At 38.1% G+C, this 21,115-nt stretch overlaps 1 protein-coding gene across 2 annotated transcripts in view; it reads right to left on the bottom strand.

Moving 5' to 3' along the window:
• cacna2d1a (calcium channel, voltage-dependent, alpha 2/delta subunit 1a) overlaps positions 1–21,115 on the bottom strand; it is a 172,985-nt gene that overhangs the window by 17,926 nt on the left and 133,944 nt on the right. The window contains exons 22-34 of one of the 2 annotated variants that reach the window (XM_017706447.2): positions 20,955–21,031; positions 20,077–20,100; positions 17,992–18,000; positions 16,151–16,211; positions 14,659–14,759; positions 10,641–10,722; positions 9,847–9,912; positions 4,138–4,250; positions 3,971–4,042; positions 3,712–3,779; positions 3,461–3,499; positions 2,360–2,431; positions 157–309 (exon numbers count right to left, since the gene is read on the bottom strand). In XM_017706447.2, coding sequence (XP_017561936.1) covers positions 157–309; positions 2,360–2,431; positions 3,461–3,499; positions 3,712–3,779; positions 3,971–4,042; positions 4,138–4,250; positions 9,847–9,912; positions 10,641–10,722; positions 14,659–14,759; positions 16,151–16,211; positions 17,992–18,000; positions 20,077–20,100; positions 20,955–21,031 — 937 coding nt within the window. The remainder of the gene's footprint in view (positions 1–156; positions 310–2,359; positions 2,432–3,460; positions 3,500–3,711; positions 3,780–3,970; positions 4,043–4,137; positions 4,251–9,846; positions 9,913–10,640; positions 10,723–14,658; positions 14,760–16,150; positions 16,212–17,991; positions 18,001–20,076; positions 20,101–20,954; positions 21,032–21,115) is intronic. The other variant, XM_017706448.2, reaches the window with a different exon arrangement.

The raw sequence follows: 21,115 nt of genomic DNA, 5'->3' as shown, positions 1-21,115 counted from the left end.
CCGACTGTAGTCTCGTCGCTATGACTCTACGTCAGCAACAAGTTCAGCAGAACCCTCCAACGGTTTCAAAAGGAACTAGTTTTGGCCACTATGACCCGCCGCTCCACTCAGTGATCATTAAGTTTGTTTGTAAATGTCAGTCGCTGTTGAACTCACCACATATACTGATCTGAGGCCTGCGGACGATCTGTTTTCTTTGACGGGGTAACAGACCGACTGGTAGTCGTAGGTTTTGTTGAAGGAGAACAGAGACTCATTCAGCAAGTTGATCATCAGAATGGGGTCAATCACACCAAAGAACTGGCCGATCTAACAGGCACACAAACACAGACAAGCCTTCTTTCAGCTGCGATCGTTCGTTTCTGATCATTTACTACATGAATGAATTTCATCTGAATAGCTACCAAGAGTGACACTGCAACGCACGTCATCTGCAGCATATTTGAAAGTAACAGTGTGCGTGAACAGATGTTACAGTTAAAACACATCATTAAAATTTATTGGCCTGTCTCAGTATAAGAACTGTTTTTCAGCAGGTTTGCTGTTCCACAAAAACAAGACAAAAGCAGGAAAAGAGAAAGCAAAGCTGAGCAAAGCAGATTTTGGTGTACATGTGTGATTATACGACTTCAACTCACATGAAAAGTTAAGGCCAAGGTTACAGTTTGGATTTTACAACAATGATTGTTTTATGTAACTGTCTAAAGCGGGAGGTGCCTACTTACTAACACTAAAGAAGGTCTTCCATGAAAATGTCTGTTAAGTTTAGAGCTCCTTAATGTGTGAGCAATGTGCTGTTATTGGAAAAAGCTTCTGTCAAAATGCCTTTTGAAGTATATGGTATTATCAAAACTTCTTGAACAACTGCATACATCATAAAACCTATAAATCTTTTTTATTTAGATCAATTATAGAGAGTAAACTTTAACAACTAGTGTACAGTAACTGTGTAAAAATGCATCACATCAAACAGCTGATTGGATTTCAGTCACAAACCTCTTTCCAGTTATTTAATTTCCAATCATTTATCAGTGTCGGATAAAAGCAGAAAACATATATTTAACACAGAACTATAGAGAAACCGCAATAATTACATATACATGCTTCAGTATTTAGTGTGTCTACCGTCTATTACAGCTTCCATTCTTTTTTCTGTTTATTAAAGAAATTTGCTGAGATATTTGTTCACTTCTCTGAAGTTCAGTCTTAGAAGTTGGTTGTATTTTTCACGTCGAAAGTACATTTTATTTTTTCTTAATAAGGCCTTCTTGACAGCTAGTATATATATATATATATATATATATATATATATATATATATATATATATATTATTTTATATATATATATATATATATATACTTTTTGAACATTTTTATATTAAGTTTTGAACTTCTGTTTTTTCACTTCTTTCCTTTTGATTTTCTTCTTCTTTATGTAGTTGATGGCCATTCTGACTGGAAATTAAATAAAAATTATGACTTTTACACAGTACTGTACTTATAAAATTTATATATATATATATATATATAAACCTTTGAAAACTCCAGTCATCCCATACATTGTATTAAGATTTCCCATTACAGGGACCAGTAGAAAAGGTCCAGAATAACTTCTTATAAATTCTTACAAAAAATTCCATTACAAGTGAATAAAGTTTTTTCCTTCTCACCATTTTGGAGATAAAGGGTTTTCTCCCGATAGTGTTGATACCCCTCATACAGGCATTCTGCTGTGATTGAGTTTGAGTGTGTGGACTCATGGGAGGTGAACAGGATCCATACTAATCTCATTAACACAGTTCACTACATTACCATAAACTAACCTGATGTTGTCTTTGAGCCAAGAAAATCTCTAAGGTGTGATACAGTTTGTGTGTGTGTGCATGTGGGAAGAGAATAAAGTACCCTTGGCCTGCCCTTGTTCTGGTTACTGTTAAGAACACACAGCGAATAGCTCCCAACTCAGCTCCAGAAGAAACCATGTCCTGTCAGCAATGCACTGTGTGTGTGTGTATGTGTGTGTAAAACTACAAGTCCAGAGGAAGCATAAATCTGAGTGTGTATAAAGCGCTCTCTGCTCTCTAGCCCTCTCTGCAAGCAATAACACCCCTAACGAATGGGCAGTCAGTGCCGGCAGTGGTCAGCATGGACCCTGGAGAGGCTGTGAGAGGAGGGTTAGGTCCAGGCTGGCTTTTGCTCAGCACCGTGATTTATCCTGCACACACTCCGCTCCAATGGGCCTCCCTCGCTAAGCCCAACCACAAACATTTACTCTGCTACAGCGGGGGGAGCAAGGGGGAGCCTGTAGGGTGGTTGACTGGCAGATGAGGAACTTTCAAGTGAGAAAAGAAAAACCAACCTTATCAATATAATGATCCTGATTGGCCATGACTAAGAATCCCCCGTTATCTAGGAGCACGCAGTCAACATTCTGTGGAGACAAATAGGAGAGCGGATAATGGACTAAAATAGACTTAACACCAAATACATCAACGTTTCATTAGAAGCCCAGCACCTATATCTAATACACAGTGGTATACCAACTGTCATGATAATACAGAACTGTCAGACTTGCCTATTGATAAACAGCGTCAACAGAACTGTAAATTTACCAGGGTCAGCCAAAAGGCAATTTTTATGAAAAAAATATTTTTTTTTGCGATATTTTAATATTTTGGCAAAAAAAATGGGGTCACAACATATGCATCACAGAGTATGACAGAGTAAAGAGAAACACAGCAGTGATAATGTGATTTTTGCCATATTGAAGAATACTAGAATTACGATAGAATCTTTGAAATACACTGAGCGCAATAATACAAACAAAAACAAGACAATTCAAACGAGATTAGTACTATAGTACTATATACTACTAACAGCACTATATCGTTGTAGCCTTGTATCTCTATATGTCTTTTTTAATAATTGTATACATCATTTGAAAATGCTAGAGAATGTAGAATGAAGAAATGACCAATAGCAATGGTCTAAAGTTCCTTGCAACAAACAATCTTGCTACATTAACAATCAAGTTAAGATTTTTCCTTCTCTCCTGTAGAGGTACCATTTTTTTGGAGACAGGAGGTTTTTTGAAGATGCTCAATTGTAATGCTCAAAGTGTACTTTACTGAAATGCGTTGCTATGAATAATGCAAATGCAGCGACTGTGTTTTGCGCAATATTTTGTGTGTGGACACCACATCTACAACTGACTGACCCAGGAGTGAATGTAAGAAAGAGAAAACCGGAGCTGTGGGCAAGTTTTGGAATTTTGAGTGGATTCTGCTTTGTGCTGGAAGGTCAGTGCTGAACATTCAAGAGCGGAATGTAAGAGTGATGGAGAACCGGGAGGACACAGCGAAGTGGTGAACGTGGAAAAACAGACTGCCGAGGTATTTAGCGCTTAGAGTTTTAATTAAACAATTTAAGAATTCAGTAAGTAAACAGTGTAAAGTGTCACCTGATCATTTCTTTTGCAGCCACATATCTCATCATTACACTGTGAGGGACAGACAAAAAGCACAAGCCTCGTTATTAACACAATCACAATAACTAAGGCTTAACTGTAACATTAATATGTTAATTTACAAGGTTTTGGTGTGAGTGTGGGAGAATGTCTAGGGAATATTTAAGATAGGGGTCTACAGGAAAAAAGCTATGATACTCTTTACTGAGGGGGGAAAGAACGTGTCGTCTGTATCTCTGACTCACATTAGACTTCTCTGTAGCATTTGTGAAGCTTTCCATCCAATTAGTGATGTCCAGTTTTACACCAACCACTAGAACAAATAACAGAAGAGCACCATTATTAGGAGTCACAGTTTACACAATGCAATATAACACCTACATTAATACAGTAATGTAACATTTACATATAAATCAAGTTATCATTATTGTTATTATCATTATTATTATTTCTCAATGTACATCAGTACGTCTGGCCATCCGTCTGGCCATTATTTAGCCTTACCTGCTGGTTTAAGCGTCACTCCATTTATGCTAAGATTCACCGCTTTGCTCACTAAAATGGTCTCACCTGCACCTGACAGAGTGACAGAGAGACTTTCCTTTAACATCAGTCAAACACACACACACACACACACACACACACACACACACTAACACACACAGACTTACGGCTGTTATTGTCTGGTAAGGGTGGTGTAAAGATGTAAATGTTATTATCCAGGCTCCTCTTGTAGAAACTGGACTCATATGTCTCTGGTTCCTCATTCCAGTCTAGACCAGCACTGTAGAACATTCATAAGTACACATACATTTATTTACTGGAACCTTTTAGTCAGGACATGGGGTCATACATCTGACCGTATATACTCTACTATGCAGTTTTAGGCACCTGAGAAAATTCTATTTAAAAAGTAATTTTATCTGCTGGTTGAATTTAAGAGAGTCAAATTCAACACCTTATATCAAATTTGTGGATATTTCTGGGATTTTGTGGAGGCTTTTAGCCCAATTTTACTGAATGTTGTGCCTTGGTGGCTTATGGAGTCTATAGGCTTTTCTTCTATCTAATAACAATCCGATGAATCCTACCCAAATCCTTGAATTTGAGTGTGAAATTAACTCTTTCTACCAGAATTGTGGACACTGCAAGTATTTCATGGAGGCTTCTGGCTCTACTTTACTGAACCTTGGGCCTAGTCCGCCTTGACATTGGCTGATCAAAACATGCCACCCAAAGCTTCTAATAACACTACTGAGCAATATGTCTCCATAACTCAACTGGTGAATTGTTGGACCAGCAAAAAGGTTTTTACATAACTTTGCTTGAACAGCAAGAAAAGAGCTTTAAAATTGGTGTACAGATCATAGTTGATTCTTCAGACAGGAGGATCGATGATCTGTCAAAGCAAGTCTGTGATTTCAAGGTGACTTTAGAAATGACTCAAAAGGAATTTGATGATTTCAAGACAGACTGTTTGGAGGGCCAGTCAAGACAACATACTATTGTTGTTCGTGGCATTAAAGAGTCTATCAAAGAAACTTCATCTGAATTTGAAGAAAACGTGAGAAAGTTGTTCAGAGAAAAACTACAAAGCCAGCATTGCCTTCAGGAAAGCCCCGGCCCATTGTGGTCAAATTCCTGCGATTGAAGGACAAACGCTGTTCTGGTTAAAGCTAAAATCTTGAATGGTTCATCTTTATTAATGAGGACTTCCCTGAAGCTGTCTGACAGAGAAGGAAAGAACTCTCAGCAATGAAGGCAGCTCGAGAGAGAGAGGTGATATTGCATATTTGAGATATGACAAACTCATTGATCATCCACCAATTCAAAATCCATCACAGCAAAAGAAGGTCAGTGATCAGAACATAGCTCATTCAATTTCACTACTGGATGTTTACACAGTCCTTGTTTGGTTTACATATTTACACTACATTGTTTTTTGTTTGTATTATGGATTGTGACAAATGTGATTTTAAGGGTCAGATGTGGTTGGATAGTGTAGTGGTTAACACCTTTGCCTTCTATGCTGTAGACTGGGGTTCAATCCCCCACCACAGCAAGCACCCTACACTATGCCAATAAGGGTCCTTGGGCAAGACTCCTAACACCACCTTGGCCTACCTGTGTAAAAATGATCAAATTGTAAGTCGCTCTGGATAAGAGCGTCAGCCAAATGCCGTAAATGTTCAAGCCATTTGATCTTTCTACAAGTAAGTCTTATAATTTTGAAGTCGACACATTTTTATCCTCATTTGATGTATCTAATATTTGGACTTTTTATAATGAAAGCCACTTTTTTTATTTGTGTGTTTCTATGCCTTCTAACATACTCTCTACTCTTCATTTGAATATAAGAAGTCTTCCCGGTAGCTATGATAAATTTATTCATGATTTATCTACGCTTAAACATTGTTTTTCTCTTACTGCTTTATCAGAAACATGGCTTACATAGGATTGTAAGGATATCTTTAAACTTCCTAAATATAACTCGGTTCATTATGTAAGAGAAAATAGATCTGGAGGTGGAGTATCTCAGTTTACTTATAAGGATTATGATTTTAAAATTAGGGATGATCTCATTTTGAAAGGGCGGAGATAGAATCTGTTTTTTGGAGCTTTTTGGTACTTTTAATTGAAAGAATGTTATTGTTGGTGTTATTTATCCACCACCTGACTCTGTGGTCAAATATTTTAATGAACGTCTGTCCAGATCACTTGATTTGATATATATGGAGGATAAACACTGTTATATTTTAGATGATTTTAATATAAATCTTTTTAAAAATAAAGCAGATACTCCTACTGGGGATTTTCATAATATTCTTTGTTCTAGTTCATTTTTTTCCTCTCATCTATAAATAACACGAGTTAAAGAAAACTCAGCAACTTTGATTGATAACATCTTAACTAATTCTTTGAATGAAGTGGTGAAATCTGGAGTACTGATTTCTGATTTATCAGATCATTTTCTCATTTTTCAGTATTCTTTGACTGACATTAATAAAACTAAAAATACCAAGGAAGTAATACAAATTAATTATGAGTAAGTCAAATATTTCTAAATTTAAAGACATGCTTGCTAATACTTCATGGAATGAAATATATGAGGAAAATAATGCTGATTTTGTGTATCAAAAGTTTATGAAAGTTATTAGTCTTAGTTTAAATAAATGTTTTCCAATTGGCACTTTCAGCAAGAAATATACTCAAGATTTCAAAAAACATTGGTTTACAGTTGATTTATTGAAGATGTTGAGTAAAAAAATAAATTGCATAGAAAATATATTGTAAATCCTACTCCTCTTACACATAGTGTACATAAATCCTATAGAAATAAGTTTATCCATTCTATTAGAGCTACAAAAAAAATTTCAAAAATCAGTGAAAAATTTATGAGGTAGTCAAAGGACACTAAAACGAAATGGGAAATAATAAATTAGTTGTTACAAAGAGAAAAGACTTCTATATAGGTGCCTTCAGTTATGTTAGATGGTGTAAACTCTCTTAATGATCCATCTCATATAGCTCAGAAATGCGACAAATGTTTTGTAAATATTGGTCATGAATTAACTAACAATATTCCTATCTGTTGTGGTAATGTGGTTGGTTAGTGTGGTGGTTAACACCTCTGCCTTCTATACTGTAGACTGGGGTTCAATCCCCCACCTGGGTAAGCACCCTACACTATACCGATAAGAGTCCTTGGGCAAGACTCCTAACACCACCTTCGCCTACTTGTGTAAAATGATCAAATTCTAAGTGGCTCTGGATAAGAGCGTCATCCAAATAATGTAAATGTTATCCACTGGATTTTATTACAAGAAATTTTTGTATTATTTCTTCTTTTTATATCTACTGATATTCAAGAAATAAGTGACATAATGGTGGATTAAAAATATCTTCAGCTGGCCATGACAATATTTCTGCATTCCTTGTGAAGCAATCAATATTGCAGCCATTTACTCACGTTTTCTCTTTGTCTATGAAATCAGGTGTTGTACCAGAGGAAAGTTGCCAAGATTATTCCTATGTTTAAAGCAGGTGATCCATGTTGTTTTGATAACTATAGATTTATCTCAATTTTGCCATGTTTTTCAAAGATAGTAGAAAAAACAATATATAAATGAATTATATTTTCATCTAGATTCTAATTTTATTCTTTATAAACATCAGTATGGCTTTCGGAAAAATCATTCTACTTATATGGCTCTGCTTCACCTGATTGGCAAAGTTACCTCTGCCCTTGAAGAAAACTAATTAGCTTGTATTTTTATAGACTTTTCAAAAGCTTTTGATACAGTTAACCATCAGATATTGTTGAAAAAATTGTATAAATATAGTTTTCAGGATATGACATACAACTTGTTAAAAAATTATATTTCAAATAGAAGGCAGTTTGTTTGTATTAAGGGTTGTTCTTCCAGCAAAACTAGATTATTGTGTGGGGTTCCTCAGGGATCTATTCTTGGACCATTATTATTTCTCACTTATATAAATGATTTGTCTAATGTTTCAAATATTCTTTCTCCAATCATGTTTGCGGCTGCACAACCCTTGTTGCTTCACATTTAAATTTCAAGACATTGATTAAGGATGTTCATGTTGGTTTAAATGCCTATACTATACGGTTTAGATTAAATAAACTTTCTTTTAATATAAAACAGTCTAATTTTATCATTTTTAGTGGTAAAAATTTATACTCCAAGAATCATTCTAAAATTATAATTAAGTCTGTTTAGATGCCTCAAGTTTCAAGTGCAACATTTTTAGGAACTATTGTTGATGATATATTGTAATATAGTGTGGGCCAGTACCTTCTCCACTACTCTTCACAAAATTTGGGTCCTTCAGAAACGTTTTGTTAGGATTGCAACCCAAGATTTATATATGTCATCTGCTCCTTAATTTCATAAACTTCAAATTCTTCTCAAAATCAATATTTTTCAAATAGGTGTTTTTATTTATAAGATATATTTAAATGAACGGAACATTCCAGAGCAGTTTAAATTTAAATTCAGATGTTCATCCATATTCAACTCGTCAATCTTCATCCTAAATTTCTTAGTTGTAGAGGTCAATTCTCAATCAGATTCAGGAGCACTATAATATGGAATAGGCAATTCCCATTTAGCAAAAAAATGTTCTTTAAAATCTTATAAAAGATACTTCTAAAGATCATTTAATACCTGTACTGTAGTTGTTCTTCTGTTTTATTTGCTTCATTTATTGTGCTATTTATTTTTATTATTGCTTAGGAATTAATATGGTTGTATAAATCTATTATCTCATAAACATATGTATTTATATTTCATATATGCATGGACGCTCTTGTGCACATACACGATGAACATTTATATTCAAATGCCATTACTAACAATTAAGTTATTTGAGGTTTGTTTTACGTCATTATTATGTTGGATTTTTTTTCTTTTTGCATTTTCTTTTTTATTATATTGTGTCATTTTATTGCTATTTAGGTGGTGGCTTCATATAAGTCTGTTAGATTTTTTGCCTCTCCCTGCACTGTATTTTATCGAAGTCTATTTGTGTATATTTTAAATTGTGCAAAATAAATTAAAAACTAAAAACCTAGTTTTTAAAACAGCTTAAAAAACTACGAGTGTAGTTATCATCCAAAAAGGGAGAGCAAGGTGTAAAATGTAACATGACCTTTCATGTAGTTAAACAGATTCGAGTAGAACATGCTTCTGGCCATCTTCTCGTTCTCATTTATATGCACGTTTTTGATGCTTTTGTACCATAAAAGTATGTTTTTTTGTTGATCCTAGGTACTTTTTGATGACTGAGTTGTATGTATAAGCCTTACAATGGATGACAACTTCCATGAACCATATATCTCAAAAACAGTAAATTTACAAGAAAAGGCAAAAAAGTTAAATGAATGTAAACTAAACCAAAACATTTGTATTAGTTTGTTCGTTGTGAATTTTTCAGACAATGACTACTACTGTGTTCAAATGAGGTAGAAAAATAAAAACTGACCATTTTTTTTGGACAGCAATAATATGTACGGACTTATATGTAATACAGCACACATCTTAGTGTCCTTAAAGCACCTTTGTTTGTCTGGATCTTCAATGCAGCCTCTGTAGCTTTAGCATACTAAACTCTGTTTCTAAAGCAGTAAACACTCCATCATCCCTGTGTGTACACTCAGCCATAAATCCTGTTTACACTCAAGCTGAAAATCTAAATCATTCCGTTCTCAGGATTTGACATTAGTGGTGTGCAATTAAACTAGTCAACAGATTTAAAGGGTGTGTTTACCGCTTCGGAAAGCGGAGCCTAGTTCAATGAAAGTTGTTTAAGCGACTGGACAAAGATGTAAACCTAAAGTATTTAAAGCAGACTCGTACCTCTTGGGATAGACTCTGGTAATGCCTCCATCTGTGGCCACAAACCTAGCGCTGATTCGTTCACTCCTGCCAATCACATGTATTGAGACAGACAATAGAACGTTTAACACATAACAGGACAGGAAGAGTTAACCTCTTAAACTCTAACCTTAGCCATATCATTCAGTAGCTGCTATGAATTATTTAGCCTACTATTTAACTATTTATCCTTAATGTCTGTTCAATATATTGTTTGGTAATAGTTACAGGAATATGTTGCTGTAATGGCTGTAATATGCAAACAAACCTCAGTAATATGCAAATGACATTATTTTAGCATTATGTGCATCCTGGCCAACGTCACAGAGGAGCTTTTCTGGGACTTAATTAAGTAATTCATCCTGCAAACTTGAATTTTTTTAATCCAAATAATATTTGCAAGTCATCAACATTCAGCAATGTGTTTTTGAAAACACATAGTATGTAGTGGTATACTTACAATCTGCTGTTTTGTCCATGTTATGAAGCTCTAACAACTAGGAAACTAGTACCTAAGCTATGTTTTTAAAAGACAGAGAAAGTGAAACGTGGGTATTTACAGGTGAAGTAGTTTCCTACAGTTCACATGAAGTGAACCGGCTATATGTAATGAATTAGTAAAGGACATGAGTGAAGATAGATGGCATGCCCTTCGTTGTGTGATTTATACAGAATGCAGTTTCATTTTGCAACATTTAAATGTGTGTGTGTGTGTGTGTGTGTGTGTGTGTGTGTGTGTGTGTGTGTGTGTGTGTGTATCTGCTATCATGACTCACAAGTCCTGTGTACGCCAGTGCTTCACCATTTCAGATGTAATGCCAGCGTCCAGCAGCAACCGGTTTACCAGATCCACGTTGCCTAACCGCATAAAAAAATGGGCATAAGAAACAAACACACATAATAAAATGTAGTCTTTGGCCTTTTTGGTTGGCGCACTGGCCTGTTTTGATAAGTGTTATAAGTGACTCAGAAGAGACACAAAGTACAACTTGAGAGGATTCAAGTCAAACTTACAGAATATATCCTTTCATGTTTCAACCAGGCCTTGATTTGGTTTACATATATTTTGTAGAGGTGATGTACTCAGGTCTGTATGCTTCTGCGTTAATCACGTTCTTATACACTGTCTCGAGCAGCCTTGCCCAGCGTATTTACAGCACTGTATTTATTCTTGTTTTTTGGGCCCAGTTTTACACGGTTGTGTGTTTATCTTACTGTAATTGAGTACTGTAATGCACTGTCTTGTATAACAGCGAACAATTTAACAATTTCTGCAGAAATTTCACAATGTGTGAAGTGAACAATGTAAACGAAACAGTTTGTTGTGAAATACACTGATGTAGAAAAACGTACTAAAGTCAAAACTGGGGATAAAAACAGGATATATGTTTGTAAATATTTAATACTTAAAAAAAAAAGCCCAGTCATCTCAAGACAAAATTATCTTGACAACACTGCCTGATGTATGAGAGATTGTTTTACATCAGTTTGAGACAAACCTGTGGCCTAATTATTTATTTATTATTGACCATTTACTTAATAATAATAATAATAATAATAATAAAAGAACAGAAACTTTAAAAACACAGCTCTAATAGATGCCACTGGGCAGGTGCTGAAGCAGCTGTCTTTTGGCTTTTATTACAAGTGAGTTGTAGCTTTGCATTAATAAGACTTTATATTGTTTTCCAACTCCAAGGAAATATGTTGGAATGGTTGTGTTAACAGACAGTGAGATAGAGATATATTAGAGATCATACTGAAAAATGCTTTGGTATTCGTTTAACTGCACCATGTGTTACATTATATGGCCAAAAGTATGAGGACATGATTACATGATCACAAGTGTTTCAGCCACACCTATTGCTAACAGGTGTGTAAAATCAAGCGCATAGCCATGTGATCTCCATAGACAAACACTGTAAGTAGAATGGGTCATCCTGAAGCGCTCAGTGACTTTAAAAATGGCATAGAATGCCACTTTTTCCACAAGTCAGTCTTTAAAATGACTGTACTGCTAGATCTGCTACCTACCGGAATGCATGGTGCCAACAGTAAAGTTTGGTGGAGGAGGGATAATGGTCTGGGACTGTTTTTCTGGGTTTGGACCCCTTAGTTCCAGTGAAAGGCGAAGATCACAACATTCAAAGACATTTTAGACTATATATTGATTTATATATTAAATGATTTTAGCTTTGTGGTAGCAGGGGAAGACCCTTTCCTGCTCGATCATGATGGTGTCCCTGTGCACTAGGGTCCATGAAGACATGGCTTGATGAGTTTGGAGTGGTGGAGCTCCAGTGGCCTGCACAGAGCAAGGAGCTCAACCCCACTAAACACATCAATGCTTGACCTCACAAATGCTCTTTTGACTGAAACCTCCAACAGGGAGGTTGTTATAGCTGCAAGGCGGGCGACTCCATATTAATACCCATGGTGACGGGAGATTCGGCAAGCTCAAATAGGTGTGATGTCCACATACTTTTGGTCATATAGCGTATGCCTTGGTCACTTGTGCTGTGTGGTCAAGTAAACACCGTCTTGTATGCTGCACTGTTTATGTGGTTCTGATTACAAACTTTACTTGATTTTGATCTTGACATACACGGCGTTAATGCCTGTTTGGTTTATACTGTGGAGAAAAGGTTCCAGATCCTGACCTCTGACAGAGTTACTGCAGAAGTCAGTGAGGAGTAGGAGTTCATAAAAAAGAGCAGGCGAGAAACCAAGCAAGGAGAAAGTAATGTGCAGATTAATTCTGCGTGACGTGAAACATGTCTGTATTGTAAGGCTGCATATGACTGCAACAATCCATCAAAGGGGAAGCGTTGTTTTTTTTCTGGGGTGCGTTGAGCCTCCTTTGAAAGCTTTAAAATGTTGCGCTGCAGTTCATTAATGTGCAGGCTGGGGTAACTCCTTTATGACACACCACACACACTTCAGAGAGGGCAGCTGGTGTAACACTTCACTCTGCTCTACTGTGTGCTTTTCATTAAGGCCTTATTGAAGGCAGCCCAGGAATTCAGTTCAACTCAACCGATCTGTCCATAACCTCCCTTTATAATACCAAGATCATACACGACAATTAAAGGGGCCTCCATGACAAATCTGTACAAATATGAATGGTTTAAATTGAGATGTTTTTTTTTTTCCAGATAATTTTCAGCTTTGTGATTATGGATTACACTGCAGAATAATGAACTGAGCCTTGTTCTACATATAAAAAGACTTAAGTGGATAAAGACGGTGCATAAATGATGATACACATAAAAAAGTACACAATACACTTAAAAAGACCTTTAAGTGGTTAAAGACGGCTTAGAAATGATGATAAATAACAGTGAAGCGACACACTAGAAAAACTCTGGGTCAACTGGTGGTCTGTAATAGCAATCAACTCGCTGAACGCCTCTTTCATTGTGCTACACTTTGAATGCTTTAACCCAACCCAATGTGCCCCCACCACTTTCCATGCTTCACTACTACGTCTATCTCTCTTTCTCTCGCTCTCGCTCTCTCTCTCCCTATCTATCTCTGGCATATCCTGCTTTCTCTCACTGACACAGGGTAATTGGAGTTGGTTGAGTGTGCAGGTACAAGGCCAGCCCCCCACACACCTAACACGTGCACCAAAGTGAGTGATTACCGCACCTCCAGTGTTAGGATCAAAGGGCTTGATGGAGAAGATGGGGGCAGGGCCCAAGCCCACAACAGCTAACAGGAGAGCAATAAATATCACTCGATATATGCATGCTTAATAATGGACCTCAAGAGACGTGCATACTTGGCACGCTCAACCAAAAGCTTTATTTAATCAGCTATGCTAAATGAAAGCCTGTTCCTCTGGGGAAATGGGTTGAGGAGGTTAGAATGGTGCTGGAGCACCTGAATGACTTACTCCAGGCTCAACTGCAATGCTCAACAATAGGGCAAAGCAGTTTCAACTGATGGCCAGTATTTGATACATTTTAGACATTTGGCTGACGCTCTTATCCAGAGCGACTTACAATTTGATCATTTTACACAAGTAGGCGAAGGTAGTGTTAGGAGTCTTGCCCAAGGACTCTTATTGGTAGAGTGTAGGGTGCTTACCTAGGTGGGGGATTGAACCCTAGTCTACAGTGTAGAAGGCAGAGGTGTTACCCACTACACTACACCAACCACTGGGAGGTCCCCCAACCAGAAATGCCACAGAAGTAACCCAAAAACCCTGCCATCGCTCACACATATTCTGCTTACACTGCTAGAAACTTTCGCGAACTACATTATAACAAGAAGCAACATAGGCTGAAATACACCACTCTATGCATGGACTTCAGAGTGTGAAGGAAAGACTTAGCTAGCAGGTTAACAGCTCAATACACTACAGAGCATGTTAGACTCTGTCTTTCTGTTACTCCAACATCAATCATTTGAAGTCGCTTCCTTGGAAAAAGACTCAGATTTGACTCTTCATCTTCTAAACTTGTGTCAATGGGGCACCAGTTCGCCAGAACCGACCCTAGTCTTGCCATAGGCAAAGCTGTTAGGCTACCAGTACTAGCTAGTGCTAAGTAGAGTGAATTTGGATGTGCTGCAGGTTCTAGTGCAGCACACTAAAAGCTCCAGGCACCACTTTCAAGCACATCAGTGTATTATGAGTTTCATGAAACTTCCTTGCTGTGTTTACAGTTCTGTTTCGGTCATTTTCTGTCACCAAAAAGAAGCAGAAAAGGTGCTGACGCCACGTTTATGCCCTCCCACTGCTGAGAAATGAACCCAGGAAAGATGGACAGCCATCTGTCCAGCACTCACACAGCGGATGGTTGGGCGTCTTCCTGTCAATGTACTCGTTGAACTCGATCAGGAACTCTGTGTTGTTGCTACTCTGCGGCTTCAGGTCCTTGCAGTACTCTCTACAAGACAAAACGTAAGAGAGCCACTAAAGGAATAGTTAAGTGAAAAATTGTATTTACACTTCTCACAAATACAGTCAATTAGTCAATAAATGTAGAGCAACATGCAGCCAGCCAGCCAGTATGGAACAAGTAACTGAGCCTCTGTTTTTAGTTACATATTGACTGATTGACTGTGAATGGCAAATGATGGGAATGCAAATCTCAATCTTCATAAGATCCTTTTAACTACTGAGATGCCTTTTTCTATTGTTTTCTCTCAGAGACATTCGTTTGTGTGCTGTTTTGGCAGGTTGGGCACCTGTTTAGCAGATTTTGCACACCCCTGGACCCCTGAATTGAAAAATATTTTTTAACTCAAAGCGATTAAGTAGCATTACCTGTTTTTTTTTGTCTGCACTGACCAATAAGACCAAAATTAACATGACATGAATCAAAAGCAGCTCTTTAAAGTTTTTGGGTCGTAAGGTTGGCTGCTAAGGTTCTTGGTATTAGATGTGCGGCATTGCTGTTTGATGCAGTTTCATCTTCAGAAGTAATTGTGATGTAAATTTGCCATAATTAAGATATACAATGATAGAAATAGGAAGGCTATTATTTTTCTAATCCCATTGTCATTCTCTCAGTACCGAGAACTCCTTATATTACATTACTTAAAAAATACTCTTCCCACTTTATAGACACCAATGGAAAGAGCAGGACCCCCACCACCTCCAAAACCTCAGCTGCAGCCCCTGATAAAAGTGGACACTGCTAAAATAGTAGCAGCCATCGTATAGCCTGCATGTTGTCCCTACTTTTGTAATGTAATGAATTCTTAGCACTGTGAAAACGTTCTTCAGATTGATGGAGATTGTATTATATACAGTATGTTTCTGTATAGAACCTTTTTGAAAAGGGTTCTAAATACCACCAAAAGGAGGTTCTTCTATTGTTACAAGCTTGACATCGTCACAATAGCAGAACAGTTTTTGGTGCAATAAAAAAACCTTTTCAAAAAGGTTGTATATAAAACCGTCTACAGTACATTCCCCATCAAGCTGAAGAACATTTTCATGAAGCAAAGAACCCTTTAATCACGCAAAGGGTTCTTTGAGTGTTCATGGTTCTATAGAACCATTTCTTTACTACAGAGCCCTTTAGGAACCATCTAACCATCCTTTTTAAGAGTGTAGCCAGGTGAGATAAAAGCCATCAGACATGTCTTGGCTGACTGACTCCATTTGAGGAACTGGATAAACTATTCACCAAGCAATTCCGTTAAGTCATACAACGCAGTACTAGAGTCCACTTAACTCTCTTTACTAAAATCATATCTCACAGATTCGCATTTATCATGTATGCATGTGATGATACCTGATGGAACTGTGCATCAGTGTGACATCACTCACCTGGGAGCGATGAAGGTATATCCGTACTCGTCAAACTTATCCACCTGTAGGCTTTCAGAGACTGAAAAGGAGGAGAAACAGTTTAAAACTGTTTAAAGTATTGCCAAATTGCTGACTTTGAGAGAGTTTTACCGCTGCAATAAAGGGTAAAGACATATGTGATGCGACAGTGAAGTGAAGACAAGTGCTGAAAGGTCACATGATCAACTGCGTTAACACAAACTTCCAACTGCATTAATTCCCCCCGCCTGTGTTCGGTTTTGGACAGGGACGCTATTTAACGCAGCTCTAGCTGACACACATTATGAAGGATTGAGACAGCACTGCTAGCCTGGAGGCACCACAGCTACTCTCCAGCTGTCTCGTCCAGGAAGACTGAACCTCACACACCAAAGCATCAGCGGTCAGCCACACACTGATACAGCACAATGAAACAGCAAAGAGACCTAAATCTGGTTTTACACAGTGTGTGGTTACAGATTAGGCACCGCTGACACTGAAAGCATAATGTCATAGTTTCTGTTCTCTGTCTGTTGCATCTTCAGCATAACATGAATCACCAAACTCCATTTACTCAAAGTACAGGCCTGTGCAGACGTCAGAGACGTCTTTTTCGGTATTTAATGTCTTCATCTTTATTACAGCTTCCATTCTTTTTGGGAATCTTACTTCTATTTTTAAAGAAAACTGCAGGGATATTTTTCCTCTGACTTTTTCCTCTGACTTTTTCACAGCACTGTGTATTAGAATAGAAATCATTGAGAAGTTGCTGAATTCTGTCAGTAATGTCCCCGTACGGGCCACTAGCTCAATTTTGGGGCAGTTGTGTGCTGGAGGTTAGGGAAGGTCGCCGGTTCGATCCCCAGGGCCGACAGTCCATGACTGAGATGTCCTTGAGCAAGACACCTAACCCCCAACTGCTCCCCGGGCGCCGTGGATAGGGCTGCCCACTGCTCCGGGCAAGTGTGCTCACTGCCCCTAGTGTGTGTGTGTTCACTAGTGTGTATGTGGTGTTTCACTTCACGGATGGGTTAAATGCGGAGGTGGAATTTCCCCGGTTGTGGGATCAAAAAAAGTATCACTTAACTTAAATGTTTGTATGAAACACTGTAGATCTGTACAGTTAGTGATTTCAGAGAGTGGACCAGGGAAGAATGTGTTGTTATGGAAATAGTTACCAACATGATTGTTTTCACAGCATGGATGCCAGAAAACCTCAGGGAAAGCGAAAGTAACTGCTGTTTGACTGTGTTTTACTACACTTTGGATAAACATTGGCTATGACTTTATAAGAAAAGCTTTGGTGAGACATTCTCTCTGCCTGCTTTATCTTAAGACCTGTATTGTTGCAAATACAAATTTGCTCTATATAGTCATGTATTTTACATGTTAATTCACTGAATTTAGCAACACCTGGCTTGTACTACACTTTTTTTGGGGGGGGGGTAATTTTTTGTGCATGATAACCAAGGGTTCAATAAATATGCAGCACATTGAAATTAAGTTGAAGACTCCAGGATTATTACTTTAACACCTACATTGTTGGGGCATATCTGAGATGTCTAGGTTTGTAGCTGAACCTTTCTCAAACCCTTAAACTTCCCCAATGTGGCTCTAACTTCAACTCATCACTCACATTAGTTTCAGAACAGCTACTTATTGACTCATATAGTAGTCAGTGAGCACTGTGTCAATAACTAAAAAATGGTGGGGCAATTTCAGGGGTTAATCGCAGTTTCTGACATAAGTGAAAACTATGCATACAAACACACGTATGTGTACATGTGTGTGACACAAGAAGGAGAACACATGAGGAGAAAAAAGGAAAAACAAATACTTGCCATTGTCCTCTGGAGGATCAAATCCCACAAAGAGAGGAAAGGGAGGGAGCAATTGACCGAGGCAGGGGAGAAGAAGGAAGGGAAGACAGAGAATTGGGGGTACAACCACAGAGGTTAAAAAGTCACCAATATTTTATTCACAGAGCGAGCCTTGAATAAAAATATTGCATTTTGATCAAAAGGTTTTCTCTCAGCACATATGGGAAAAAAAAAACAGCGAGGAGGGTCTTAAATGTGGTCACCTAGCACATCTCCACAGCAGCGTTACAGCATCGTTCATGAATTATGCATTACTAGAATCTCAACAGTTTGACATTCAAGCATGAATGAGGGATGCGATGACAGAGTAACTACCAAGGAAAATAATTAATAGCTGCAGTTGTTCATATTTTTGCCCCAAAACATGCTGGACATGAAAGAGTCATGTGGTTCAATTCAAATTATTGTCTACTGTCCAGAAAGCGGTGGCTTGAAACGGAAAAATAAACATTTTGAAGCTCATTTACAGCAAAAGAGTTACAGGTAGAGAAGGACAATCCATACAGTGCTATGGTGCCACATTCACTAGGGTCTTATTGTAGAGCAGCCTTAGAACCATCGTCCTGATTAAGTACATGCATATATACCCTCACTGTCCACTTTATTAGAAACATATACCTTCTATTCACTAGCCAGTTAATGCAGTCCTACCTTAAAAATCCAAAATATATGTACACAAGAATAGACTGTGGAATTTTTGTACTATATATAACTTATCAAAGTCATAAAAATACAGAGTATTTTAGCAACTGCCTACCGACCTTCTTCTATTTGAGCATTGTTTTGTCTTCTTGCCCTTCAGATCCCTACAAACATTGCACTTTGCCCCCCCAATACACTTTGTTACTAATATAATAAATATTATAGTGGTCACTTAAATAAAGTAAACTTACATTTAATGACTACATGATGGCAGATTTAACTGGCTATTGGTCGGAATTAAAGTAATAGTTCAGTTAGTTGCAGCTACTTTAAGTTAGTTACAGTAATGCATGCTCCTTATGCTGCACTCATGCTATGCCTTTATTTACATGTTTGTCATGCAAGTGCTCTATTTTTGCTTTTAACAACGTATCAGTCTATCAGTCAACATATGTGTTATATAACTTACACTAGGGGACCAGCCTGGATGAACTGGAACGATAAACTGTAAATATTGACAAGTCATATGAAACTGTGGGTCACTGAGACCCCTGGGCTACAGAATGACTAGCAAATTGTACATCAACACGTGGTCTACAGGCTCTAACTGCACCATCAAGGTGGACATACACAAGAAGGGTTTCTAATAAAGTAGCCAGACAGTGTAATACAATCTTATGCAAAAGTTTCAACACTCCAGTCTAATGACATTTTCTGTTAATTTTGTCCGTATTTGTCTGTTTGCTCATAAACATAATTATAACTTCTCTATTGCATATTTTATGTTTTATAGGTAGATTTTATATTTAAAAGTTGACAATACACTAAACTCAGCAAACAGGTAGAAATCATGCAGTAAAATGAGCTGAAATGCCCTATTTAAGCGCGCTCTCTGTAGAAGATGTGTTCATTTATTTCCACTTAGAAAATCAATAAAATGTCAAATAGAGCTGTTAGGCCAACTAAATGCTTAGAAGTGACAGCTGACATAAAAAGCCAGATCAAGGCAGTTGTTTGGATCAGTCATGGCTTCAACGACTCACCTTCAAACCATGCAAACATCCACTCAACATCCCTGACCTTGCTCAGCCCGTCTCACATACACGCACACGCGAAGGCTAATAAAAGCAATCGCAGATCATTTGCACACATAAACACAACGCCAGTGCCTAGGCCAAAGTATACCAGCTAGAACAGCCAAAGCTCACTGCCTCAGGCGAGCACACCGAGCACATGCTCTCGGAATCCAGAGCGTCTGACGCACTGCATGTGTGTGCTGGGTGAAGGGCTCTGAATTCAACCTGTGTGTGTGGGTCAGCCGCAACAGTTAGCCAAGCTCATTTTAGGTGCAATAGGTTAGATAGCGAGCGGGCGAGAGTCAGAGAACAGGAGGAAAATACTTGCCAGAATGATCGAAGGGTCTCCAGTCTACAGACAGACAGGGAGGAGAGAGAGAGAGAGAAAGAGAGGTGGAAAGAGGATGGGAGGGAACAAAATAGGAAAGAACATAAGGGATTAACCAATATTTTATTCAACTCCAGAAGCTTTGAATAAGAATATTGTATCGAGAATGTGAGATTAAAGGGACACTCCAGCATTTTTCAGTCTATCTGCTGCGTCTGTATTGCATGGTCGATTACCACAGACAAGAATCCTGAGGCATTTAGTAGATGTCTACAGAAATGCATTGACTCAAAACATACTTATTACAGATAAGTGGCCCTGAAATACCTTCCTATTGCCTTCTTCCATAAGCATGTTTTTAATAAAGGGGTTTTCTGTTCTTTTCTAAGTACAGGGAAACGATTGTCCGTGGTAATGGATCATATGCTGCATATGAGGCAGATAGAAATTAGGCTGAAAAGCACAGGACTATTCCTTTAATGGGTACAGCTGTGAAACCTAAAAGAATTTCAGATTCATTCTTACTTCTAAAGCCACATGAGAGAGGGGAGAGGAACAGTATGGGTAAAACATGGGAGCGGAAGTGTCTTACAGGCCAAAGAGCCTTTGAAAATGTGCAGGGACACACAATTGAGCCTTTAAGTGAGCTGTTGCCTCGTCTGCCGAAAGCCCAGGGAAGCCAACCACAACTGAGGAGTCACGCTGGCCCAGCTCTAGGGGGCAGGAGCGGCAGATTCAAAGGGACATGAGAAGTGGAGGTGAGTGTGGTGGTGGTGGGGGGGTTGGGTGGGGGCACTCCAGCGGGAGGTTATATTGAAGTATCCCCTCTTTTTCATAGAGGAGAAAGAAACATGTCTTTATGTTCAATAGGCACTTACATTTGGCCTGGGTGATGGTGTCTCCAATCCTGGGCTGGATGTAGTGAACACTGTATTCAGGGAGCACTAAGGCAAGGCTAGAGAAAGAGAAAGAGAGAGAGAGGGAGAGAGAAAAGGGAGAAAGGAAAAGAAAGAACGTGAAAAGAAAAAAGACACAGAGG

The sequence above is a fragment of the Pygocentrus nattereri genome, chromosome 11 (genome assembly GCF_015220715.1).
Source record: "Pygocentrus nattereri isolate fPygNat1 chromosome 11, fPygNat1.pri, whole genome shotgun sequence".
NCBI classification, from domain to species: Eukaryota; Metazoa; Chordata; class Actinopteri; order Characiformes; family Serrasalmidae; genus Pygocentrus; species Pygocentrus nattereri.
This window is presented reverse-complemented; position numbering and strand designations above follow the sequence as displayed.